The sequence below is a fragment of the Dryobates pubescens genome, chromosome 29 (assembly GCF_014839835.1).
Source record: "Dryobates pubescens isolate bDryPub1 chromosome 29, bDryPub1.pri, whole genome shotgun sequence".
Lineage (NCBI taxonomy): Eukaryota > Metazoa > Chordata > Aves > Piciformes > Picidae > Dryobates > Dryobates pubescens.
In genome coordinates this window covers 1,809,681-1,836,814 of record NC_071640.1, presented here as the reverse complement: position 1 = coordinate 1,836,814, position 27,134 = coordinate 1,809,681, and the positions used below count along the sequence as shown (strand labels likewise).

Below are 27,134 nucleotides of genomic sequence, written 5' to 3'. Positions count from 1 at the left end.
TAAGGTGATTGGAAGGTCAGTAAAAACAAAGCAATTGCTGTAGAAGGAGGAATAAAGAGCTCAGAAATGCTGAAAGTCGGCAACAGCAGAAGTTGGAGTGAAGCACAGGCCTGCCCTCAGAAAGTAGGAAGCCTACAGGGATGGCTTTAAGGTAATCAGGAGATTTGCAGAGCTTTGGAGAGAGATTTTTTTGAAGGCTGCTTTGCTTGGGCACTGGGGAAGCTGGATGGAATCCTTTAGAAATGAGCATTGTGCATGACTTTGGATTTCCCTTTGCACTTCAGTAGTGTTCAGAGGCATGGTGGTGAATCTGTTGGAGCAGGAGCTGTCTAGTTGCAAAAATCAAACCCTAATTTCTTTAGCCACAGGGTAGGGGATGCCACAGGATCTGTGGGCTGCTATTTGCGTTCAGCATGATCCCATGTTGTTAATTTTCAGTCCTCAATGAGTTCTTGCTCTCTGGTTTGTTTGTTAATGTTAAAGCAGTCTAAAGGTGTGAAAAGAAAGCTCCAGTCGCCACCGGGAAACCCACCTCTGAAACGTAAATGTAAGCCAGCAAAAAACACCTTCAGGAAAGCTGCTGCAGAAGCTGACCTCAAGGAGAAGGGAAATTCATCCTCAAAACCTCTTCTCAAGAAGCAGTTGGCTGGCAACCGAAATGCAAGCCAGAAAAGCAAACCTTTCGTTAAGACCTCCAGCCTGTTCAGAAACAACCCTGAGATCCCAGCAGTCCACAGGTATTTGAGGCAGATGGGAGTGGGGGAAATCCCCTGTTCAATACCTTGACACTCAGGGTCTTGAATCCTTGCCCTTGCTTGGGGCAAAGAGGAGCTGGGTACCTCTGGTTTCATTGCTGTTTGTGTAGAACACTGTTGTATCATTTTGAACTGCACCGTGTGCTTTGCTTTGTCTCCCCTAACTCAGGAAAGCAGTGCAGCAGGTGCAAGAAAATGTTTTCACTACAGATTCTTTCAGCCAGCTGGAGCTCCATCCACACCTGGTGAGTGGCAGCAAGGCCTTGAAACGTGGGGGTTTGGGTGGGGAGCAGGTTGGAGAGCTGAGAGATGCTCCCTTATTGATGGTGACTCAGGCCTGCCAGTACTTTGCCTGATTGTGTTGCAGTCTCTTACCTCAAGATGCTGGCAGGTGTCCTGACCTGTCCCCAAACACACAGTTCCAGCACTGTTCACTTTTGGATGTTGTCATACCACATAAAACCTACTTGGGAATGCAGCATTTAAACAAATCTGGTTTGTCATAATGTAGCAGCAGTGCTGTCATTCTGATTAACCATAGAATAAAAATGCTGATTGATCAGAGTGATAACTAAGAAGTATATTGAGGACATGAGAACTTTTACATCTGCTTGCTCTGGACCAATAATGTCCAATAAACCTCATTCTTCTGCTTTTTGCTCTTGTACTACAGCAAGTAGCCAGTCAAATATTTGTCCAACCAAACCTGTTTCCTTCTTTGTTCTCTCTCTAGATCTCCACCATAAACACTGTCCTGAAGATAAGCAGCATGACCAGGTAAGCAAGTTCATACAAAAGCTTTGCACTTGTTACCCCTTAAATCCAATCATTTTGTTTCCTGATGTTTAATTGGTTTTGAAGACCATGGTACCTGTTGGGCTGTCCCATTTGCCTTAGGGTTTGTTGCTTTTAAACTCTGGGGTGAGAAATAACTTGTAAGTTACTCAGCAAGTTGCTTGCTGAAGATGGAACCTTAGAGTCCTGCCTCTGAATTTGGTACCTGAGTCATAAACCCATTTCTTTGTCAGCAGATCACATCTGGTGCCTGGCTGGTGGTTTTCCTTAGAAATCCTTGCTCTGCTGCTGTAGCTGCACAGCAGAGGTGGATTTGTGGAATTTGGGGGGAAATAGTTCTGAACACTCAGTGTGTTAAAGCCCTGGGATGCTGCCCTGTGCTGCATTCATATTACCTAACCTATTTTGTTTGTCACACAGTGTTCAGAAGCAAACAATCCCTGTGCTCCTGCAAGGCAAGGATGCTCTGGTGAGATCTCAGACTGGTTCAGGTCAGTATTTCGTTGTCAGCCTTCTCCCTAGGGAATGTTAATCTGGATCCCAAAAACAGACCCCAAACCTGTTCCCAGTACAGCTCTCGCTTTGAGTTGCAAGGGATCCTCAGAAGTCATCTTGTCCACCCTGCCTGCAGTGAGCAGGGACACTTCCAGCTAGATCAGGCTGCTCAGGTTCCCATCAAGTTTGACCTTGAATGTTTCCAGGAATGGGGCACCATATATCTAGGCAACCTGTTCCAGCATTTCAGCACTCTCATTGTGCAGAATTTCCTCCTGATGTTTAAGGGTTATCACAAATGTGCCTGTCCCAATGCTCCTGCTGGAGATGTGGATCCAGGAGGCCAGCAGAGCTAAGCAGCACGTGTTACTCCAGCACTGTGCTTCCCCTACAGGAAGCTCTCTGGATGCCTCAGTTCTTGGGTGGGGATGCCACCACCTCTTTGTTTTATTTAAGCCTTTGGTGAGCTGGCTGACAACCTTCTGTTCTGGAAACTTCCTGCTTGATTAACATTTCTCTAGCCTTTGCCCTCAGTTGAAGGATGAAGGGTGCTTTAGTAAATGAAAGTGCTGTAATTGCCACCTTCTTGTGCTTTGGGTTGGGTTTTTTTGATGCAATGTCTTCCTTTTCTCTCCAAAAGGTAAAACTCTTGCCTATGGGATTCCACTTGTCCAGTCCTTGCAAGGAATGGAATCCAAAATACAGGTGGGTGCAAGAGAGTAAAATATATCTGCTTTGATAGGAGTAAAAATAAAATCCAGCTCTTATCTTGCAGTCTTCACTGTCTCTTGCCACAGAGGTCAAGAATCTCTCTTCCCCTTCATTTGTACTCTTGAGATGCAGAGGATACAAGAGCAGTGTGCCACATTCCCCATCCCTTCATGCAGTAGGCTAGGTTGAAAATAGGCTGAATTGTCAAGTTTGGGGAAGGGAAATGTGCAGAAGAATCAATGGGACACCGAAAGCAAATATTCCAGCCAGACCTTTAGGAGTACTGGCTTTCTAATCTCTGACATGGATGAAATGTGATCATTCCTCCCAGTTTAGATCATCTGGTTGACCAGAAAATGCTTCTGCAGGTTAACCATCTCTTGTGTTTTATGGGAGGAGATCACCCTGACTTCCCTTACAGATTGAAGTGTCTCAGCCCCATCCTGGGTTTGTCCTTTCTGCAGCCTTCAGCATGTTGCTGTACACCAGCTATTCTGCAGCTCAGAAGTACAGGAGTGAAACAGTGTGGAATGGAATGTGGGGTCTGACTGTGAGCAGGTTGCTGAGCAGGAAGGAGAAGGCAGTTGATAGCTGAAAGACTGCTGATTGTTTTAAAAGCTGAGATGGGCAAACACCCTGAACTGTTGTGTACAAACTTGAACCAAAACCCCTCAGAATTCACTCTGTGGGCTGATAGTTAGATGTGGAAGTGCTCTGCTGATCATTATTCTTAGTGGACCTCTTGTCTTCTCCATTTGCAGCGCAGTGATGGCCCTTATGCACTGATCCTGGTTCCAACAAGAGAGGTAGGTGACACTTTTTCTTTGTGAATCTGTTTGAGTCTGACTGTGGGGACCCCTGAGTGGGGGCTTTATGACTGTGGGGACCCCAAGTTTCAGTGTGTAGATGTGCATCTATCAAGGTCCCCCTTAGGAACTGCCTCTCCTGTTGCTCAGATTGTTGCCCTCAGAGTGTTTGCTCTCTAGCTACATGTTGTCATTTTTGTTCAGTGCCATACCAATGGAAGAAAGAAGGAATCTCTTGGAGTTTTCCTCAATAATTGTGCAACCTGGAGAACCAAACCCAGCACAGTGCCTGAGAGGGAGAGGCTTGCCTAGCTCACACAGGGGGGGACTAAGTGAAACCAGTGAAATCAGCTTTGCAAATGTGTGGGTTTACACAAATGTTTCCATTTTAAAGCTTTTTTTCCCCCCCTCAAATCCATAAGTGAATGCTGCAGATGAGCCTTCCAAGAGTTGCTTTCTCCACTGAACTGTCTTCCATTTGATTTATCCTATTTGCAATTGCAAAGGCAATTTCAGAGGAGGGTAGCAGCCTTTCTTTTTTGTGTGTGTCAAATGATAATAACTTCCCTGTGGAGAATTGATTGCAGGTACCTAGTTTGGGGCACCATATTTTATGCAACCTGCAGTGCAATAGCTCAGCTCTGTGAAAGGAGAAAAGCTCTGAAGCTATTTAATTTTTTACAGCAGCAAACTTCCTGCCTCTCTGGGCTGCTGTGTGAATACTAAGAGTGTAGGAAACTCTTTGGAAGCTGCCATTGAAGAGTACTCACAAAGATCATTTCTAGTTACAGTAGGTATTGCTTTTACTTTGGATTGAGAGCTCAGCAAGCAGTAGCATGTGGCATTTACAACAGCTTTGCTCCCACACCTAAGCTCTGCTCACTTAACTCACTCCATGACTGAGTCAGGGTGATGCTGTTGTCTCTCAGTCTTCATTGCCACAGCAAAAGTGGTTGTCAGGCAGTACATGAACCCCACCAGCTAAGTGCTTGCTACTGAGCAGACACCGAGGTGTGCAAGCTTTGTGCCTCCCATCCCTCTTCTGCTGACTGGAAAATGGAGAAGTACAAGATCCAATGATAGGGGCACTGTGTGGGTCAAGTGAGGAGATGCTATGGTCTGCTCTGACCACCAGAAGGTAATTAACCTCTGGGTTAGTGGTTTTCTTCCAGGAATGGTGACACTTTCTCTTTTCCAGTGGAGTGAAATCTTCTGTGGCTTCAGCTTGTTTTCTCCCTGGGGTGTTCCCAGAAGCCAGCTTGTTGTCCTGAGAGCTGGCTTGTGGAGCAGAGCCAAGAGTTTTTTGAGCAGGTCCAAAGATAACAGAAGAAGGATTATGCAAGAGAATAAAATAATAAGCAGCTTCTAAAAGACAAATTAAGGACATGTATAGAATTCTGATGATACCCAAGTAGATTTTTTGAGTCCAAGGGGTTTGTAGCCCAGCTCTGTAGTCCAGGGATTTAAACTCAGAGCTCAACTTTCTTTTGTTGATTTCCACAGCTTGCACTCCAGAGTTTTGATACAATACAGAAACTCCTTAAGGTAAGAATTCTATCAATGCCCTTTTTTTTCCATTCCTTGAGCTTCTTGCTGTAAGATGCTAAGCAGCTTCAGTTCCTGGAAATTCAGCTGGATGTCTGGGGGTTGGACTAGCTGACCTTTAAAGGGCCCTTCCAGCCTAAAGCATTCTGTGATTCTGTGTTTAAGGAAATCCAGCATCTGGCAAAATGCATGGTCCTTAAAGATAAACCTGTCCTTAAGTGTGTGGTTGCCCTGGGGCATGTTTTAAACTACTATCTGAAGCAATTAAGTGATCAATTGTGGCACTTCAGTTGGGCATGTTTTCATAAGCAAGCATAGCTGACACTCCCAGGGCTTTGTTTTGAGAAGTGCCTGCCTTTGTTCTGCTCTGAGAATGGAAAGTCTCACAGTGACAAGTTCTGTTTGCCTGAAACTAATACTGGACAGATGGGTTTCAGCTTGGTGAACTGCTTTGCCAATTGAATGGCTGGAGAAATTAGAAGGCTTTTAAAATCATTAAGTGATAGTGCTTCCCTTTTAATTGAGGCAGAGTATCTTACCACAGGGCTAGAAGGTATTCAGGTCCTTAATCTGATCTATATTCCCACTCCCTCCTCTGTTGTTTGGCTTTTTCCTTGGAATAAGGCACTTTCCAAGTCTTCTTTTTGTAGTGTTGGAATTACCAAGTAAGATTTTGTTGTGTCATGGAATAGCTTAGGTTGGAAGTGACCTCAGAGATCATCTACTCCAATCCCCCTGCTGTGGGCAGGGTCACCTCTCAACTGGGCACAGCTACTCAAGGCCTCATCCAACCTGGCCTTAAATACCCCCAGGGAGGAGGCATCCACAACTTCCCTGGGCAAACCTGTTCTAGTGTCTTCAAACCCTCCTGCTGAAGAACTTCTTCCTAAGACTCAGTCTAACCCTACTTGGCCTCAGCTCCAAACCATTCCCCTTGTCCATGTGCCCCTTTAATTTCTGTTTGGAGTGTTCATTGTACCATAATGCAATGAACACTGCATGTAACCCAGTTCAGTGGGAACTGTCATAGTGAACCAAAGCAGGTTTGAGCAAGCTGGGCCAGTGGGAGGTGTCCCTGCCCATGGCAGGGGGGTGCAACGAGATGATCTTTAAGGTCTCTACCAACCCAACCCATTCTGTGATCATGGTCTGACCACCCTTGGAAGGGTTGGATGAGTGGAATGTGTGGGCTGATGATGTAATTAGGGAGAAAAAGGCTTTTAAAGCTGCTTCTGATGCAGTTACTCTGTGCCAACCACTTAGGTTATGTTGCCTGGATCTTTGTTAGGTATCCTCCTTATTTTCAACCTCAGAAAAACTTTTTTTTTTGTGGGAACTCTTCTGTTGGAGCATTTCTGGCAAGCAGTGACCTGTGCAGACTTAAGGCTGCTTACCTGTCACAGGTTTGTGCAGTGCTTACAAGCTGTGCTCTGCTGCTGTCCTGTGATTCCACTCGAGTGAGGCAGTGACAGCCCTGTGCTTTATCTCCCCTGGCAATATTTGGTTCAGTGAAGGGCTGGATCTCATTAGAGTGCCAAAAACTCCTGCCAGTATCAATGAGACAATGCCCACAGACGTGGTGGCTGCGTGCTCTTAGGTCTGGTGTGTAAAACAACATAGATCTGTGTTTTCCTTTAGCTTTTCCCTGGCCCCAGGAAGATGCTGCTTCCAGGCCAGATGAAGAAATAGCATTGTAGCTCATCTTTGAACATTTAGGCTACATGGGGAGAAGGAGAAAAAAAATCTCAGTGTGATTGGAAGTGGTGCAAAAAATGATTGCATTTCTATCTTCCCAGGTGATGTGGGAAGCAAAGTTAGCTGGCTGGAACTAAAGGTGCCATTGATATGTAGCCCTGGGTGAGAGAGTGCACAGAGACACTGCCTGTTAGATCAGATGCACACTGCTGTCAGCCCCAAGTCCTTTCTCTGTTTGGCAGTGAAACATCATTTTTTTGCATCAGGCTCTGTCTCTTTATTAAGAAGATTCTCTCTTGCTCTTGGTTTTCCTTTCTCTAGCCATTTGCCTGGATTGTGCCTGGAGTGCTAATGGGGGGAGAAAAGAGGAAGTCGGAAAAAGCCAGGTAGGAAACCAACTTCTGCAGTTGTACCTTGGGTTTGGATTGGAGTTTATCTGGCGCTCTTCATTTGGAGTGCTTCTCTTACTGGGAGAGAGGACTGTGAGTTTGGGGTCAAGCTGTGATGCCCTCGGATCTTAGAGAGGCACAGTGCCTGGGTCAGCAGGAAGCACTCACTTCCCCCAGCTGGATCCATTTCTAAAATGTTGATGAGCCCTCTGAGCAGATGATCTCCTGTGTCACTGGGGTTTTTTTCCCCTCTCCTCTGACAAACACCTGTATTTGCTTACCACCCGGAGCTGCCTGCAGTGTTTGTTGTGGGGGAAATTGCTTTCTGGAGAAGAGATTTCCTGGTGTTAAAAATCTTTTTTTTTTTTTTATGATTTTTATTGTTTCTTTTCAAGAATTGAATTGTAAGCTGCTAATCCAAATTGGAGTTTTCATTTCTCTCTCTCTCTCTCTCTAGGTGTACACACAAAAAAGGTAGCTTATTCTTGCTAGTAAACCAAATACTCCATTAGAAAAGGAAACCTGGCTTGGGTGGCTTAATTCTTTTTTTTTGCATATTAATAGTATTTCTTTCCACTCTGTCCCTGTCACTGAGTTTGCCTCTTGAGTGTTAACAATGAGCAAGGATAAAATGCAGCTGTGCAAAGAGCTTTCAGCTTTAGTCAGTGAGAAAATACTGTCCCTGTTAGCTGTTGTTATTGTGTTTTCCTCTCTAAGTTCAGGTTCTTCCTTCTGCATCCTCCTCCAGGGTTTACTGCTAACCTGTTTGTTGTCTCTTGTTTTCCCATTTGTTTTTCTTCCTTGGGTGTGTTTTGTTGCTGGTTTGCTGATGGTTTTGTTTGTGTTGTCATCTCAACAGGCTCCGTAAAGGGATAAACATCCTGATTTCAACTCCTGGTCGCCTGGTTGATCACATCAGGTCCACAGAGTGTATTCATTTCCGTCGCACTCAGTGGCTGATAATGGATGAAGCAGACAGGTAAATATCCAAGTGGTTGGATATGGAACATGATTCACACCTGGAGTCCTGTGTCCAGTTCTGGGCCACTCAATTGAAGAAGGACATTGAGACACTTGAACATGTCCAGAGAAGGGCAATGAGGATGGGGAGAGGTCTGGAGCACAGCCCTGTGAGGAGAGGCTGAGGGAGCTGGGGTTGCTTAGCCTGGAGAAGAGGAGGCTCAGGGGAGACCTTCTTGCTCTCTCCAACTACCTGAAGGGAGGTTGGAGCCAGGTGGGGGTTGGTCTCTTCTCCCAGGCAACCAGCACCAGAACAAGAAGACACAGTCTCAAGCTGTGCCGGGGGAAGTTTAGGCTGGAGGTGAGGAGAAAGTTCTTCCCAGAAAGAGAGATTGGCCATTGGAATGTGCTGGCCAGGGAAGTGGTGGAGTCCCCATCCCAGGAGGTGTTCAAGAGGGGATTGGATGTGGCACTTGGAGCCATGGTTTAGCTGTCACGAGGTGTTGGGTGATAGGTTGGACTTGATGATCTCTGAGGTCTTTTCCAACCTGGTTGATTCTATGATTCTTTTACTCTCTTCATCACCATTCACTAAATATTAAAGATAAAAGTAAGAGAGCATGCACATGACCTGAAACCATTCAGCCTCAGCCAAGCACCAGAAAGAAATGTCCCTTTGGAGAGACTATTGTAGAATTATGCATTGCAGAGATTCCTTCAGTGTCTTCTGACCCTGGCCAAAGATGAAGATGGAATGTGAAGAAAGGCAAAACATCTGATCGGCTTTAGCCCTTCCCCCTCATCCTAATTGGCTCATGCAGAATTAAGACTTTCTCCTCATTCCTTCAACATCTTTTTTCATCCTCTCTCTTGTTCCAGGATCCTGGACCTGGGCTTTGAGAAGGATGTAGCTGTGATACTGAATGCTTTAAATGCTGTCAGAGAGACACGCCAGAATGTCCTGCTCTCAGCCACCCTCACAGAAGGTAGGTTATAGGCAGTTGGAGGTCTCTTCTATCTGACCATTCCACAAGCAACTGCAAAGTAGTTGATTGAGGCTGGTTACAGCCCAATCTGAATGAAGCCCTTTGCAGAAGTAGGATAATACCTGTTGATTTCTTTAGGCTTATGACACTTGTCCTTTGTTACTGAGATTTCTCTGTGTAAGGACTTACATATGTCTCAGAAATCCTAGAGCAAAGTCACCATGAACATGGGAAGCACTGGGGGTTTTTGTTTGCTTTACAAGTCTATAATTAAGGCAGAAAGCTGATAACAGGGCAAGGCAGCTGTTGTGTCACTTGCTCCAGTATCACACAAGCAGTCAGTGAGGCAGGAATTCAGACAGGCTTTTGAGGCCTGCACTCTCAATAGAGTGCAGATCAGTTGGGTGTTTTCCACACATGCAGTTGGGCAGCATTTGGCAGTCCTGGTTTTTACCTGGTGGAGATACTTATGTAGTGGAACATAGCACGGTTGGCCAAAGTAGTGTCTTGTGATGCTTTTGATGGAGTCCACAGCCACTAAGGCTGGCTAAGTGCGAGGCTTGTGGAGGTATTCTGTCAAGTGTTCTTTCACTGGCTCCTTGCCCTTCCCTGCTTCTCATTGGAGCTGCCTCAGCTGGGTTTTTAATGTGACTGTATCATCACCCTCCCCAGTAGCACCCCAGGCTGCACCTCATGTGTCCTTTCCTGTGGTTTAGGAGTAACACGGCTGGCTGATATCAGCTTGAATGATCCCATCAGCATTTCCATAGCAGATGAAATCCAGAAGGCACCCAAACCAACATCCCAGAGAGAGACACAAACCAGTAGCTCATCAGACTGCATGGACCCAGAAAACTTTGCTGTTCCAGAGAAGCTCAAGCAGTATTTCATGATGGTTCCCAGCAAACTCAGGCTTGTCACACTGGCAGCTTTCATCCTTGAGAAATGCAAGGTGAGACTGTTTGCATTTTGTATTGCTGAGCAGCCCTTTGCCCTTTCCAACTCCTTCATCTGTTCCTCTGTCAAAGAGAGCCTGGGTTAGACATAGGGCTTTGAAGTGCATGTGGTGTACAGGGAGCCACAGGAAGGCTGAGGTGCTGTTTCCTTTCATGCTGGCAGTGAGATACCTGTGCAGCATGTGGGCTTGGCATGTGATGTCCAACTCCAGAACCCTTTCCCAGATAATCTAAGTGGATTTTGATGCACCTAGATCTTAGAAAGATGAAGGAATTGGGAGATGCCTGTGGAAATCACAGAACAGAATCACACAACATTGTGTGGTTGGAAGGGACCTCTAGAGAGAGTCCAACCCCCCTGCCAAAGCAGGACCACCCAGGGTAGTCCACACAGGAATGCATCCAGATGGGTTGTGAATATGTCTGGGCAGCCTGTTCCAGGGCTCTGCCACCCTGACTGTAAAGAAGTTTCTCCTCCTCTTGAGGTGAAGCCTTCTATGCTCAAGTTAGTACCTGTTGTACCTTGGATTACTACTGTGCAGCACCGGCATGGTCACGAGCGCTGTTCTTCTTCTTCCAGTTTGAAAAACGCCACAAGATGATCATCTTTTTCTCCAGCTGTGAGCAAGTGGAATTCCACTATGAGCTCTTCCTACAAGTCCTTGCAGGAGGGCCAGGGTCACAACAGCCTGAAGGTTCATCTGGCTCCTCTGCATGCCTACAGTTTCTACGACTGCACGGCAGCATGGCGCAGGAAGTAAGTCTTCCCCAACTGTCGGTGTCCGCAGGTTTATTCCTCGCTCCCTCTGATTTATTGTGTGGTTATTCTGGGGAGGAGGGCAGAAGAGAGAGGACAGAGAGTCATTTCACCTCTAGGGGCCTCACTCTTCCATCTGCTAATGAGAATACAAATATTGTCCCACTTCTGGAAAGCACCTTGGTGGCTGCATCTGAAAAATCCAGCTGAAGAGGCAAGAGGTGTTAGTTCAGCAGGCTGAGGCAGCCGTTCTGTATTCCCAGTGGGTGCACTTAAACCATTTGTGTATCCATGATTCCCTCTTGTGCAGTCAAAACAGGCTTTTAATGCCAAAGGCAAACCTCATGCAAGCCCCCAAATGTTACTACCCAATAAGTTGCCCTCATTAGATGAAGATGGAGTAGTTTGGCTTTGGTTTTGAAGAACAGTGTCTTGACAGACTTCTCTTTCCAGGGATGGAATAATGGCACTGAAACAGTGATCACCCCAAACAGGTCTAGTTTTAAGCTTGGTGGGCCTGGGTGATGGGGTTGGAACTTGTTCCAGAGAGCTGAGAGGCCAAGAGAAGTGTGTCAAATGAACTCTCTCTGCAATGTTTCTCTCATTAGCTGAGGGACCTCCCTTGAAAGTTCAGCCTCTGATCCTGCCCGTGGTCTGTGATGGAGAGAGTTACTGCTCTACTCTGAGCTGCACAGCAGAGATGGTAAATGAATAGAGCTCCTCTGCTGAAGCAAGAGGTGAAGAGCCATTGTTTTTTCTCACTCATTCCCATCCTGTGGAGACCAGAAACATGTGCTTTGCTGTCCCTGCAGTCTGGCCTTTCCTCAACCTGCCTGCCTGAGCGAGTGAGCAGGCCTGGTCTGGCCCAACCCTACCCTGACCAGCTGTTAAGCCAACAGAACACCACTAAGTAGCTGGCACCAGGGGAAGGGTTTTGCCTTTTTAGTACCCAGTGTGTAATTAGTGCTTGATGTCTTCAAATTAAGAGCATTAATGGAGCTAAATTGTGGATCCCATATGGTACTGCTGAGCACGGCTGCTGTCATTGTCAACAAGATACAGCGTGCTCTCTTCTTTAATTTTTGTCAGCAGAGGGTTCAGTGTGTCAGCAAGGCCCAAGTTCCCCTTCTTCCCCAGAGCAGCACCTCTAGCTGGGAGTCAGATGTGTAATGTTTCTTCTCTATCATCAACCAAACAGGACATTTGCTTAACTCCTAGCTACAACTCTGAGGAGTTGAAACCTGGAAAAGAGAATATTTTTGGAAGAAGGAAGCAAAAGGCACAGGAAGGAAATGGATGTGGTGTTTCTGAGGCCAGAGAGAGCCTGGAATCAAATCAAGGGAGTGAGAGTGTGCAGTTGTTTCCCACAGCTAGGGAGAAGTAGTGTAGGTGGGTAGGTGGTACTGGCAAGCAAAGACCAAATGGTAGAGGTCTTCAGTTACTAATGCTCAGGGAGTGTCTGATGGCAGATGTTATGATGTGATGTGGGTTGAAAAATCAGTTTCTGTTGCTTTTATCAAGGGGAAAAAAACCACCTCCCAGAGTAGTTTAACTGGAGTGTACTTAGGAAGGTTTTGGAACTGACAAAGCAGGAGGCTGTTGAGGGTAAGTGAGGAACTGTACGAGCAGGTTCCTGCAGTTCTGGATCTTAACAGCTCAGTGACTGCTGGTGAGGCAGTTTGGGATGTGGACAGCCCTGCATGGGAGCCTGAGCTCGTGTTGCAAGTAGGCCCTGCAGGAATTCTGCACAAACCAGTGATGAGGACAAGAGGGAGCACTGCCTCTGACGCTCATGGGAAAGGACAACCTCCATCCCAGTGGCCCTTGCCTCTATATGAGGCTGTGAGAGTGTGCCCTGGGAGCAATGTGGTAGCTGCCTACAGGATCCAGGGGTCCTGCTCCCTTGGGCAGAGGTCTTTGGCCAAGGTCTTATTTCTCCTGGCCTGTAACTTTGAGAATTTATCCCCCAACAGTTCCATGAGCAGCTGAACAGCCCCAATACTTAATGATTCCTGAGTCAGCCCAGTGCCTGTCTGCATGCCCCACTGGGCACACGGTGAGGCTGAGCTCTTGTGATGTGACTGTATCACTGTGTCAACAAAATGGGCTCATCCTGCCCATTGTGGCACTGGGCAGGCAGTTAGATGCCCTGCATTTCCTTGCCTTCACAAAAGCCTGTGCTGCCTGCCCACAAAGTCTGCCAGTGCTGCTGCTTTAAATCTCTTGTGCATCCTCTCTCCATGGTTGCTGCGTTCTGACGTGTGCAGGCCACACTCTGTGCAAACCTTGGAGGTGCTGGCTGCTTTGGTTTGCCCAAATGTGTTCAAATTTGCCCCAGATGTTGTGCCTTCCTACCTGGGGCCACAGCTGTATGTCACAGATTGTGGCTTTTTTTTCATGTGCAGGAAGAGTCTGTCTGAAACTTGTGAAGCCAAATCCTTTGCTTTTGAAGCTCTGCATCCTGCAGTGGCCAAGGCATAGTTGTTAAATGGCTGCAGCAGCTCCTTTGGTTTCTCTTTGGCTGTGATGTACATAAGCACTCCTTTCATTTTCCTGTTTAAATCCCCTAGGAAAGAACAGAAGTCTTCCAGGAGTTCCTGAAATCCAAGACTGGCATCTTGCTTTGCACTGTGAGTAACTTAGAGTCCCTCTGCAGCTGCAGGCTAATGGGGCTGTCTGGTATCTAATGGGAGAGCAGAGGATTTGGCACTGAGCTCTAACTCCAGCTCGCTGTCTGACCTTGAGGAAAGTCACCTCCTCTTTCTGTATCCCACGTGTTCCAAAGGACTGCTGCCCTCTTTGCAAATGGTTATATGATCTTTTTTGCTGCAAGCTACCACGTACAGAAGAAGCTCATGTCTTAGACAAGAGGCCTTTAAGTGTTCTGTGTGCTCTTATGTCTGGAAAAAGCTGTTTGCTCAAAGCTGGAGCCTTGCCCTCTACATGCAGTTGGTAGAACATCATCCTGATTTGTAGTGTGCCCCACAAGTGCCAGGTAAATTGGGTGTGCTGTGGCATTCCCCATCTTAATGACTACCCCAAGGTTAAAAAACAAAAGCCTGCAGGGATAGAAGGAAGGGAAGCCCAACCAGAGAGTGGTGTCACTAGACACACTCGCGCTCTGCTGCTCTGCACGCTTTTTGCCCTTCAAGCTTTTTCCTTCAAGGCTGCTGAGGGAGAAACTCCTGTCCTCTGCTGAAGTTTGCTGGCACCCTTGTGTCGTGGTGGCACCTTCCTCTTCTCGTTTGTGACCTGTCTGTGCCACAGCTAGCCTGCTGCAGTGGTGCAGAAGGCTGCACGATTTGCTCTCTAATAGTGGCAGCTGTTGATCTGAAAACGTGTGAATCTTGGCGATTTCTACCCACCGCAAACTTGTAAATTACAGCGATCGGGAGTAATTAGAGCTGAGAAACCCTCTCCAGCTCTGAAATGACTCCTGTTCTTCCAGCACATCATTCTGAAAGGAGAATAGTTGTCTTTTTTTTTTTTTTTTCTTTCCCTCAGAAAGGGCTGAATTTTATTTTATTCTCACGCTTGTCTCTAATAGCAGCCTTCGATTCGGCGTTGGCAGTTTAGGGGTTGCGTCGCCTGTAAAATGAGACTTGTTAGATGCTACTTTTGGTCCTGCCTGTGTGTGCAACCTTTCAGTGATCTCATCAAGGTCAAAATGCATCTTTGCAGTGCACAAACCTAGCTACAACTTGGCTTCCCTTTATACAGGGAAAAGTGTCTTCTGTGAGGAGTAGCAGCGAAGCTTAAATCACTTAGTGGTGCACATTAAACCTCTGGAAAATTAAAAGTGTTTGGTGAAGTCTAAATAATAAACAGCTGAACTTTGTTGTCCTCCAGGCAGCATGCTGTGTGTGGCTGAGAAATTTCAGATGTGTTTGTGAGTTCAGGTATCTTTGTTACTGAAATTTCAGTTTAATGTGTTTGGGAAGATACTGAATGCTGCGTTTTAGCCAGAGAGCAAACTGAATCATTGCAGTCACTGGGACGTCAGTTTCTGAGCAGCACCATTTGAAGGGGGAAAGGGGAAAAAAAATCTGCCAGTTGTGGACAGGGTAAGAAAAAGACTGTAAGTTGGATAAAGAAATCCCAGTGGATGGGATCCCTCTCTCAAGACACTGGAGATGTGGTTTGAGTTCCTGCCATGTCAGAGAGTCCATCCAAGCCGATATGGACAAGGCAAGGAGCCACGTGTCAGCCGCGTGCTTGCTCCTGACCCCTCACAAACAGGAGGTGATGTGAGCTAACCTGAAGTGCTGCAAGGAGGGGAGTGTAGGATCATGCATTTATCTCGACCCTCCTTCATTTCAAAGTAAGCTGCACTGCATTTCCTGCAAGGCAGGGCTGCAGATCCCGGCGGCTGCAGTGGCTGTGGCTCAGCTGGTGCCTGGTCAGCACGTTCAGCACAGTGAGCTGTGTGTCCGAGTCCAAAATCTCCCTCTGCTTCAGCTCCCCATCTGTAAAATGGGGATAGCAGCACTGCTCTCTCTTACAGAGATGTTGGGAGGACAAATGCATTGAAAGCAGGAGGTGGCCTGTTACCACAGTAATGGGGACCATATGGACACCTTAATATAGAGATACACTTTGCACCAGTCCCACATTACAGGTGCCTCCCCAACGCAGATGTCCAAAGGGCAGCCAAGCTCTGTGACCACCTCCTGCCTCCGAGGGCATTGCTGTTTTCTGACAGTTTCCTTCATATCAGCAAAAAAAAACCCCTCTCTGTTGGTGGAAAGGTTGTTTCTCTTCATCTTTTTTTTTTTTTTTTTTTCACTGCAAAATCCTGGTTTGTGCCCCACAAAATTTGGAAAGCTGGCTGACAAAAGAGCAACACAAATAATGTTGCTGTCCTTCCCTTGTCCCTTATGCCATGTTCTCCACCCATCTTTCCGCTCTAGTAAGCAATGGGACCTGCTGTTCCTTTTATTAGTTTGCTCTAGGTCAGATGTATATTAATATAGGCCATAAAATAGGGATTGTTATTTATGCCAGCCGATAGAAGCTGGCAGACAACAGCATAAAGAAGGGGGCCCTGCATCTCGGAGGGGTCTCATCCAGCTTTTATTTCTCTCTCCTTCACTGAAGTTCTTTGCAGCTTCCTTTGGGATGTGCCTTTTTTTTTTTTTTTTTTTAAACAAGTTCATCTCTTCCAGGGAGGGAGGAAAGATCATTTGGAGATTGTTTGCTGTTTACTCAGTCACGCTAACTCATCTTGCCAGTTTTCTGGCGGCCCCAGCCAAGAGCTTTCGCCTCTGACAGCTTCTGTGCTCTCTCCTTCCTCCTCTGATTACGCAGCCCAATCTGTCACCCTGCCGACGGGGGTCTCTACCCTGCTGATGGCTTTCCACACTCGGCAGTAATGACTTTTGGCAGGCCGGGAAGGCGCGAGAGCTTCTTCCCCAGCTTGGAGAGCCGCTCGGCCCTCTCTGCCTGTTAGCTAAAGCACTTTGTGAGCTTCTTTGGTAAATAAATGAGTCATTTTAATCCAACTGACAGCCTGGCACCTGAGCAAGCTGCCTTCCATCTGTACTTCTAGGCCTCATGTAGGCAGCCAATTGTCAAGCTCAGGGCCTTCAAGACCTCACCATTGAGTGTCTTTCAAAAGCAACTTTAGCAATTTCCTTTGCCCTAATTAGATGCTTTGCTCAGTCCCTCTCACACAAAGGCCCTTGCAAAACTTTTTTTGTGGCTGGGATGATTCAGATCTTCTGCAGCAGTTTGCCTACCTTTAGCTGGGGCCTTCTTTTTTTGCCTTCCATCCCCTTGCCCCCACCCCTCTGTACCCCACTGGCACAGGTAACAGGAATTGGTAGCAGAAATGTCAGCATTTTAGGGGGGCTTCAGGTGGGTTGTGCCCTGATACTAAGCCATTTTATGGCTTGGAATTGGAATCAGGGCAGGAACATGGTGAAGGCTTTGCATTTGTGTTTGCTCAGTATCTGGCTTACACTGGGGTAGATTTTTTTTCCTTGCTCCTTGAGATGGTCACTTCCTTCTCCCTTCACATTCTGTGACTCTATTTCCCACTGGAAGAAAGCAGTGACCTGCTGAGGGGTCAGATTCTTGATTTCCCTGTTATTAAGGCACGGTGTGGGATCATGCATGGAAGGGGGGATGCTGTCTGGGGCATTGGAAAAGGGAGAGCAGTACACAGGAAATCTTTTGGGCTTCTTGAAAGAGCACTGGCAGCAGGTTCTTGCTTTTGTGTGTGGAATAAATGCAGTGCTAGTAAAACAGGATAATTGTTGCTGGAGCTGCATTCTCTCCTGGTAAGGTGACCCACAAGTATTTTCCTAAAGATCTGAGAAGCTCGAAGCTCATGGATGCTGCCAGCAGAGGAAAGCAAATCAACTCAAACTTTTTATCCTAATTCTACCTTGCTGCTGTCTGCTGGGGTCTTTGAGGAACAGGAGCTACAGGAGATGCAGGTGGACTGATACTGGGGAATCTTTGAGAGTTTGCAAAACACTCCAATTACCAGCAAATCCCAAGACACTGCTGAAAGAAAGCCAAGCAAAGCCCCAGGAGAACAGCTGCTGATACGTGTCAGTAACAGCCGAGTGGAGCTGGTGGCACTGTGGAAGCAGTAGTGAATACAAGGCTGATGATGGGAGAGAGCCTCCTCCTAAAAATCTTGTCCCTGGCTATATATTAGGCTTTTGGTTAACCTTTTCAACTTTCCTGCTTGTTTTGGCAAGAGCATGTGGGAAGAACACTGTCTCTCCTCAGCCAGAATGGTTTGGGTTGGAAGGGACCTTAAAGATCATCTGATTCCAATCCCTTGCCATGGGCAGGGACACCTCTCACTAGTTCAGGTTGCTCATGCCCTTGTCCAACCTGGGTTTGAACACCTCCAGGGAGGGGGCATCCACAACCTTCAGAAGAGGAGGGGAAGAACCCTGATGGAGGAGAGGGATGGCTCCTGCCATCTACTCCCACATTGGGGTTCCCCACTTCCGACCATTTGGACAGCTTGGCTGCCAATTTCTCATGTGTACACTGACCCTGTCCCAAGGTCAGAGCCCTCTGATCAAGCCCAGCCTTTCCTAGACTGCTGGGTGTGTGAGAGCACAGCACAGGCAAACACCAAAGACTTGTCAGCGTGGAAGCACAGCGCAGAGCCAGGCAGATCGGAGTCAGACGTCAGCGCTGCTGTCTGATCCCGCCGTAGAGTTTAGAGTTGTGTTATCCTGGTAACTGCTGAATGCCTTCCCTGACTCCTCTTGATTTATTTTCTCCCACCTCCTTTAAATGGCTTTTTGTACATCTGTTCATCCTGACTCTGGGAACAAGTCGCTCCTTAACGAGCGTGTTGGAGCTCGAGTGTGCATCGTTGCAGAGTGGGCGCTGTGGAAAGTGTCTCCTCTCTTCCTGCACTTGGAGCCACAAAACAGCCTGGCTAGGTGCTTCTGGGAAAGGCCTTTGCTGCCAAAACATCAGCTTCCCAGTCTTTTAACGTGTGTGGGAGTTGCATGAAAACACTTCAGTGGGTGGCTGACACATTTTTAGTACATTAAGCTCCTGCTTACGTTCTTAATGTATTCGATTTTGCAACTAGCTAAAAGATCCACGTGTTCCAAAGCAGTTCCTAACAGAGCTGGAGCTGCACACCTGCTCTGCTCTTGCATGTGGTGAATGTAAAACCCAAGGAGGATGTGAGGACATTGCTAATGAACTGAAAATCAGGGAGGGAGATTGAAACCTCATTGTGCACGCTCTCGCTTTTGAACAGTGTTTAAACTCTTTTAAAGACAGAAAATGGAGAAGAGTTGGACCTCTTTGGAGGTCCCTTCCAGCTCCCAGCATTCTGTGATTCTGTGAAATTGGATTGTGCTCTTTTTTCAACAGTGCTTAAACTCTCTTTTCTCTTTCAAATTGAGAGTGGGGGTTTTGAGCTATGCTGATGACTGAAGGGTCTCATTCTGAGGTTGGTTGAGGTATCAAAGCCTCTTCATGTGTTCCAATTTGGTTGGAGGTTGGAGTGAGGTGGGGATGAGTCTCTTCTCCCCAATGTCAGGTGATAAGAGAAGAGGAAATGGCCTGAAATTGTGCTAGGGGAGGTTGAAGATGGAGATAAGAAAAAATTTCTTTGCTGCAAGAGTGGTCAGGGACTGGCACAGGCTGCCCAGGGGGGTGGTGGAGTCCCCATCCCTGGGGGTGTTCAAGAACCCTGCGGCCATGGCATTCTTGGACATGGTTGAGTGACCATGGTGGTGTCAGGTTGGTGGTGGGACTTGATGATCTCAGAGGTCTCTTCCAACTGAAACAATTCTGTGATTCAAGTCCTTCTCTGAGGCTTTTCCCACCAGCTGGCACATCAAGTAACACTCCTGATAGCAGCTTCAGACTCTGAGGTGCCCAAACTAGACACCTAAAATTCCTCCTGTTGTTTCATGCTATGATTCCCATCCCAGAGGAGTCCTTACTCTGCTGGTATCTTCCAAGCATTTTTACTAACTTCCTTATCTATTTTCAAGGATGTTGCAGCACGTGGACTAGACCTGCCTCAAGTTACCTGGATCGTGCAGGTAGGCTTGCTCTGTCTGTACATATGGATTGAGTGCAGTCTTGCTCAGATGAAATCCTCTTCCTCTTTCTGCAGTTTGCTGCTCTTTGTGCTGATGCCTACAGGTGTGGGAGACCCACATGCTGCTGACTGCAAGACTGGGACTGGAGGCTTTGCTAGGATACAGCATTGCTGTCATGCCTTTGGTTTTGACAGTCTGGTTTCCTCTTCAGCAGCTGCAGTGTTAGCAGTTGTATAATAATATTCCGCTGGCTGGGAGGAAACTCCTTTTCTGCCCTCTTAGGAAGCCAGATGTGGTGAGGTTCTGGGCAAGTCTTGCAGTTCTGTGTTCCTGTTTTTTCTGAGCTCCATGTGGAGTTCAAGTGCAATCCTAATGTTAAACATTGAGTAGCCCAATAGCAGCTGTGCGATGACCTGGATGCTTCAAGTGAGGCTTTGCCGGCTTGGGGCTGGCTAGTTGGAAGCATTCAGCTTTCAGTAGAACTGAAGAGTTCAGATTTTTCCCTGGGGGGTGGGGAAAAATAAAAAGCCCAAAAAAGGGGCAAACCAAACCCAAAACCCCCCAAGGCTGCTGCATTGCTGTTGACAGAAAAAACCCTGTCTTTGAAAGAAAAAAAAAAACCCAAACAAACCCAAACCAACAACAACAACAAACCTGAAACTGAGGGAGGTGGGTTGAACCTTAAAAATAGCAACCTGGCACTTCAAGAGAGGAAGCTGAGAGAGCATGAGGCAAATTTCTCTTTTTTTTTATATATATAAAAGATTTATAATTAAAAAAGGTGGTTTGAGTTTGGAGGAGGGAATCCTGATCCAGAGATTCTCATGTACCAAGTGACACCTGGGTGAAAAAAAAAAAGCCAAGAGGGCACAGAGCCTCAACAAAGCTTTTTTTTAATTCCTGCCTCATCCCTTCAGGTAACAAATTTTGATTTTAATTTTGTGGGGTTTCAGGGAGGAGAAGAGAAAAAAAAAAAAAGGAAAGCTTTGGGTAGCAGCTAGCTGGTTGGAAAAGGCTGGGGAAGTGAAGTCTTTTAATTCCCAGCTCTGTATATTAATATAATTTACCCAAAGATATAGTTGCCAGTGTTAGAACGCAGTGCAAATTACCTGAAACCCTGGGAGGCTTCTGTGTGTCCAGAAGGCGAAATCTCAGCTGTCCTGAGAGCTGTGTCCAAGAGCAAGGACCTGCAGGGAGCAATTAGATTGCTCACAGCATCTTACTCACACCTCTAGCCAGTAGAAACTTTGCCAGAGGGCACAGGTAGAAACACTAGAGTGGGCTTTGGTTGTTGGGTTTTTTCCAGTTAAACTGCTGAGGGCTCATTTCTGAGCAATAGCTCTGTGCATGTTTATTTTTCCAGGAAAGAGAGGAGGAGGAGGAGTGGGGGGGAAGAATTAGGGGGAGGTTAAAGGGAGGGAAATATGTCACCCTTGATCACATCTTGCAAATGGCTGGGTAGTTTCGATTCCCAACGAGGTAAATGAGAGGCACTGCTTGTGTTAGGAGAGGGTTTAAGCAACAGTTTTCATAGCTGGGGGTGGGCAGACAATTGCTGTGTGTCCTAGGCTGCTGAAGCATTCATCTCTCTCAGGTTCCTTCTGTCCAGTAAGCAGCTGTGATTTGCTTTAAGCTGAACAAAACAAATTTATTAGCCCAGTTCCAAGCTGGAATAGGTTGCCCAGGGAAGTCCTGGATGCTCCCTCACCTGGAGGTGTTCAAGGCCAGGTTGGATGAGGCCTTGAACAACCTGGGTTAGTGGGAGGTGTCTCTGGAGACCTTCAAGATCGGACTTGATGTGGTCCTGGGCAGCCTGATCTAGTTGGAGGCATCACTGCTGAGTGCAGGGAGGGGTTGGACAAGATGACCTTTGAGGGTCCCTTCCAACCCAACACCATCTGTGAAGGTGTCCCTGCCCATGGCAGGGGGTTTGGACTAGATGATCTTTAAGGTCCCTTCCAACCCATTCTTTGGTAATCTTTTATGTTATGGCTTTCCTCCCAAATGCACAGCAGGCAGCTTCCCACTCCATCAGCTGTGTTTGGTTTGAGATCTCTGAGATTTTTATTTTTAAGGGGAAGCAAACAGGTTCCTGAGGTGTCTGCGTGGAAATAAAATGTAAGGGGGGAAAAAAAAAGGCAAAGAGAGACACTGAGATGGGAGGGAAAGTGTCCTATTATCTGAAAGTTGGCCAATGTGTCACATTCACATGTCAAAAAGCTGCTGTGGCTGAGGGAGCTGAGTGATGGTTACAGGGCTGAGCCCGACTGGCTCGCTATAAACAGGGAGGTGCAGCGTGGGGGCCTCGCTGAGATCCCTTTTGTTGCAGCTGAGCTGCCCGAGAGTCTCGTTTATAATTACCAAGCCGTGCTCTGTTAATTCCTCCTTTTCCCTTCTCATGTTCCCTTGTTTTTGTGTGTGTGTGTTGTTTGCCTTTTGCTGTTGTTTGCAGTACAACGCTCCAGCTTCACCTGCGGAATACATCCACCGGATCGGGCGGACGGCTCGCATCGGCTGTCACGGGAACAGCCTGCTTGTCCTGGCACCTTCCGAGGCAGAATATGTCAGCTTGCTGGCTTCTCACAAGATTAAGTGAGTCAGAAACGTGAACAAAAGTTTCAGCTCATCCTTGCTAATTAACCTTCCGTGGCGCTTGCAGCGGCCCCGTGGCTCACCTGGGTTTTAATAAGAGTTTATTAATTCCTGTGATCCCCGACCCGGCCCCGCCGAAGGAGGAAGGGGAAGTGTGTGAAAATCAGCAGCCTGACAGCTTTGTGAGTGAGGGGCAGAGAGGAGATAGGCAGAGATCCTTTGCACTCCGTTGTTATCTCTCTGGCCCCGGGTTCAAATGGTGGCTAGGTGGAGATCACAAGTCAAATGAGCCTGTCAAATGCTGACTGGCCATCTGCCTGCAGCGCACCATATTGTCAGAGCCCTTCAGGAGAGATCCGGAGGAGAAAGAGCTGGGGAGCTGTGGGTCATAGCTGGCAGGTAATTGGCCAAGATGTGTTGTGTAAGTGGCTTGTGACAGGCATGGGAGAGGCTTTTGCGAGTGGTGAGTGCCCAGTATGGATCTGAAAGGCAAATAAAGGTGGGGGGGGGGTTGGGGAGAGGATGGGGAGTGGACTTTGCAGACCAAAAGTGGGGTGAGCTTCCAGGCTGGCTGAGAGAGCTTCTCCTGCAGCAGCTCCAGCAGGACTCAGGAGCAGACGGTAAGGAGAGCGAGCCAGGCTGGGTGAGGAGCAGCCCAACGCGCAGTCAGCTATCTGATGACCAACACCCAATGAGATCTGAGTGCAGCCCTGCTTGTGCAGTGGTCCTTTTGTGGAGAAAAGCCCCAACACCCTGCCCAGCAGGGAGCAGTCTTAGGTCTGGAGCCCCTTCAGCAGTCAGCTGGCTGGATGTGACTCCCCTTGCTCCCTGCTTTGCTGTCTCTCAGCATTTCAGCAGCAGCTGAGTAGAGTCCCTTTAGTGCTGTGCCAGTGTTGATGGAGCCTTGTAAACTCCTGCTCAAATTAGTCCTCTTATTTCTGGTGTTTACATCAGGTGGAGCTGCTTGGAGTTCGAATTGGGGTTTACATCCTTGAAACAAACAAATGTTGGCAGTAAATAGAGGCTTATTCTAGGCTGTGAGCCATTTAGTGGTCTAACAAAGAGCCATCCATCATCCCAGGTAACTATCTATTAAGCAGACACCAGCAAGACATGGAGGGCTAAGCTGACAGGGTTTTTTTTTCATGTAACAAACAGCACTGACATTTAAAGGTGAAATCCCACATAATTGTGAATTTCTAACTGTGAGGGGAAAGTTCTGCTTTTCTGCCTTAGAATATTTTGGGAGTGTTAGAGGACTGAGAGGGAAATTTCCTTCCTTTTTTTATTATTACTATTTTATTATTATCATTTTAAATGCTTTCAATCTGGATTTTTTTTGGTGAGAATAAGGAGCAGTGTCACTCTCCCTGGTAATTATATCTCCTAAGGAGACTTGTTGGGTTCTCCATGCTCTTCAGGGAGCTGTAGAAGAGACTGATGAATGAGCAGAGGGAGGTTTATCTGAATATTGTGCTGGGTTTTTTCCCCTCCACTTCCCAAATCACTAGAACTAAACAATCACAGAGTGCATCAGGTTGGAAGGGACCCTCAAAGGTCATCCTGCCCAAACCCCCTGCTGTCAGCAGGGACATCTCCAACTAGATCAGGCTGCCCAGGGCCACAGCAGACTTGACCTTGAGTATCTCCAGGGATGGGGACATCCTTGTGGGGATTGGCCGTGGAGTTGTGGGTAGAAGGTTGGACTTCCAATGATCTCAGAGGTCTTTTCCAACCTTAAAGATGATTCTGTTTCTTTCCTTGTTTGTTTTTGTGTTCTTCATATCCTGGCAGCCCTGCAGATGACTTGCCAAAAAAGTGTAATTTGCTTTCCTTGATCCTCTCCTCAGATGGAAGGGCTTGTAGTGACAGGGTGTAGTGAGAGGGAATAGATTTAAGATGGAAGAGGGAAGATTGAGATTGGAGATTAGGAAGAAATTCTTTCCATTGAGGGTGGGGAGGCACTGGAACAGGTTGCCCAGGGAGGTTGTGGCTACCCCCTCCTTGGAGGTGTTCAAGGCCAGGCTGGACAGGAAAGAGCCTGTTCTAGTAGAAGGTCTCCCTGCCCACAATGGGGTGTTTGGAACTAGATGATCTTTGGGGTCCCTTCCAACCTGACCCATTCTATGGCTCCATGGAAGAAAACTGAGTCTCTAATTGGCATGGGCGGCTGATTGGAGCCATTTGCAGTGCTGTGTCCTCCCCTCTTTCCTACATGGGAGCACAGGGTGTGAGAGGGGACACCGGGACACGACGAGAGAGCTGATGAATTACAGAGAAGATGCAGGAAGGCAGCTTGAAGCTGAAGGCAGCAAGTGCCATCAGCACAAATTGCTGTTACCCTTCATAAACAGAGCGTTCTGGTGATAATCCTGACAATTTAATTCAGCACGAGGGCGAAAGACAGCATGTGTTGGCCTGTCAGCCACCCTCAACACTTCTGCTTCCTTCCCCTCAGCTTTGGGAGCTTTGGGCCTTTCAAGTTCCTGGACTTTGCCTTTTTCTTTCTTTCTTTTTAAATTCTTTCCTTAATTTTAAAACCTCTTACTTGTTTTGTGGAGGCTGAATGTGTGTTGTGGAATCATTGGGTTTAATTTGTTTGGGGTTTTTTGGTTTAGCCTCTTTTTATCCTCCTTTAAATTCCCTTTGAGTTTTTGCTGTGGTGGAGGTTTTTTTTTTTGTTCTTTAAATGAAATTCCTTTTTTTTTGGGGGGGGTGGGTTGGGTTTTGTGTTCTTTAAATGAAATTCCTTTTCTGGGGGGTTGGTTTGGGTTGGGTTTTGTGTTGTTCTTCAAATGAAATTCCTTTTTGGAGAGTTGTTTTAGGTTGGGTTTTGTTCTCTAAATTCCTTTTTTGGGGGGGCTGGTTTGGGTTTGGTTGTGTTTTCTTCAAATGAAATTCCTTTTTTGGGGAGTTGGTTTGGGTTAGGTTTTGTGTTCTTTAAGTGAAATTCCTTTTTGGGGGGGGGGGGGTTGATTTGGTTTGGGCTTTGTGTTCTTTAAGTTCCTTTTTTTAGGGGGTTGGTTTGGGTTGGGTTTTGTTTTCTCCTTTAAATGAAATTCCTTATTGGGGGGGGTTGGGTTTTGCCTTCTCCTTTAAATGAAGTTCCTTTTTTGGGGGGTTGGTTTGGTCTGGGGTTTGTGTTCTTTAAATTCCTTTTTGGGGGTTTGGGTTGGGTTTTGTTTTCTTTAAATGAAATTCCCTTTTTGGGGAGTTGGTTTGGTTTGGGTTTTGTGTTCAAGTAAAATTCCTTTTTTGGGGGGGTTAGTTTGGGTTTTCTTTTCTCCTTTAAATGAAATTCTTTTTGGGGGGGGGGGGTTGGTTTGGTTTGGGTTTTGTTCTTTAAATGAAATTCTTTTTGGGGGGGTTGGTTTTGTTTTCTTCTTCAAATGAAATTCCTTTTTTGGGGGGAATTGGTTTGGGTTTTGTTTTCTTCTTCAAATGAAATTCCTTTTTTTTTTGGGGGGGGGGTGTTGTTTGGTTTGGGTTTTGTTTTCTTCTTTAAATGAAATTCCCACTGGCTTTATTGAAATGTAAATACTTCATAAAATATGTATTTCTGAGAAGACAAAGCATGAGATGGGGCCCTGCAGCCTTCAGCTGGTGTAAATGAGCAGTGCCATGCTGATTTACAGTAGATGAGGATCTGGCCTAGAGGCTTGTGGGTTGGTTGTGTTTTTTTCCCTTCCTTAAGCCCCTCCACCCACCCCAGCATGCATGGGAGTAAGTCCAGAAATGTTGAGAGTTGGAAGTAATGAGAGCAGACATGGCTTTGTTCCTGGATGGAAATCCACTTTGGAATTAGGGATGACTGCCTTGGAAATTGGAAATGGCTCGCAATTAATTTTCACCGGTACCTGAAGCCTCTCCTTGGCTTCCACTGTGGCAAAGCAGCCTCAGCCCTTTGCCAAAACGATCTCTCTTTGGCTCTGCTGAGATCAGAGCCTCTTGGGGCTCAGGGAAGCTGTGTGCCTCCTACTGCAACTTTCTGGGTACTCTTTCATAGAATGGTAGGGGTTGGAAGCGACCACCTGAGATCATCCAGTCCAACTCCCCTGTCAGAGCAGGCTCACCCAGGGCAGGTCACACAGGAACACATCCAGGTGTGTCTTGAAAGTCTCAAGAGAAGGAGACTCCACAACCTCTCTGGGCAGCCTGCTCCAGGCTCCAGCACCCTCACACCAAAGAAGTCTCTCCTTAGGTTGAGGGTTCCAGCTTGTAGCCAGTGTTCCTCATCCTGTCACTGGGTACCACCAGAGAGAGCCTGGCACCTTCTTGACACCCAGCTCTCAGGTATTTATAGGTATTGATCAGATCCCCTCTCAGCTCTTTTTTCTCAAGACTAGCGTGGCTTGAATCACAGAATCATCAAGGTTGGAAACAGCCTTTCAGATCATCAAGTCCAACCATAACCCAACTCCCATGACCACTAAGCCATATCCTGAAGCACCACATCTCCAGCTTCTTGAACACCTCCAGGGATGGGGACTCCACCACCTGTCTCCCTGGGCAGCCTGTGCCAATGCCTGACTACTCTTGCAGGAAAGAAATTGTTCCCAATCTCCAACCTCCATGTTCTCTGACACAACTTAAGCCCATTTCCTCTTCCCAGTTGTGGTTTTTACCCTGCCTGGCAGTCTGGGTGCATCTACACACACACACTCTGATGTTTCCTCTACATTTCCTTTCCCTTTCCCCCCCTCCCTCCTCTTTTCATTTGTTTTAAAGGTGTTAGAAGAAAACCAAAAGGTTCTGTCTGAGCTCTAAGTGTAACTAACAGATTATTTTTTTTCCTTCAAAGGGAGGAGGTGAGAAGCAGCAGAGAAATCAGTGAGGCTCACTTTTCATTGTTGTTTGGTTGGGTTTTTTTAGGTCCTGGTGTCTCTTGGAGCTCCTTCAAGCGCGCTCTAGCAGCGCCTTCCTCGACAGCTATCAGATAGTTTCTTTAGCTGCTAACGGCGCCCTTAACTAATTTATAAAGGCAAAGGCATCACGGAGAAGGCAGGAGGCAGCTCTCTGCCTTGCCTGGGCTTGTGCTTGCCCCCCTCCCACGCTGCTCCCCGCTGTGAACCAGCCTCGCAGATCTGTTAGGCTGCGCGCTGGCAGCGCGCCAGGCGAGGGGGGCACCTCTCAGACAAATCAATGTCACGGG

General features: G+C 47.1%; 1 protein-coding gene across 1 annotated transcript in view; it reads left to right on the top strand.

Moving 5' to 3' along the window:
• Positions 1-474: 474 nt before the first annotated feature.
• DDX31 (DEAD-box helicase 31) overlaps positions 475-27,134 on the top strand; it is a 48,654-nt gene continuing 21,994 nt past the window's right edge. The window contains exons 1-15 of the mRNA XM_054174171.1: positions 475-737; positions 925-1,000; positions 1,489-1,532; positions 1,971-2,041; positions 2,686-2,750; positions 3,518-3,562; positions 5,066-5,107; positions 7,124-7,188; positions 8,051-8,170; positions 9,031-9,137; positions 9,854-10,089; positions 10,674-10,850; positions 13,421-13,480; positions 19,340-19,390; positions 21,843-21,982. Coding sequence (XP_054030146.1) covers positions 475-737; positions 925-1,000; positions 1,489-1,532; positions 1,971-2,041; positions 2,686-2,750; positions 3,518-3,562; positions 5,066-5,107; positions 7,124-7,188; positions 8,051-8,170; positions 9,031-9,137; positions 9,854-10,089; positions 10,674-10,850; positions 13,421-13,480; positions 19,340-19,390; positions 21,843-21,982 — 1,562 coding nt within the window. The remainder of the gene's footprint in view (positions 738-924; positions 1,001-1,488; positions 1,533-1,970; positions 2,042-2,685; positions 2,751-3,517; positions 3,563-5,065; positions 5,108-7,123; positions 7,189-8,050; positions 8,171-9,030; positions 9,138-9,853; positions 10,090-10,673; positions 10,851-13,420; positions 13,481-19,339; positions 19,391-21,842; positions 21,983-27,134) is intronic.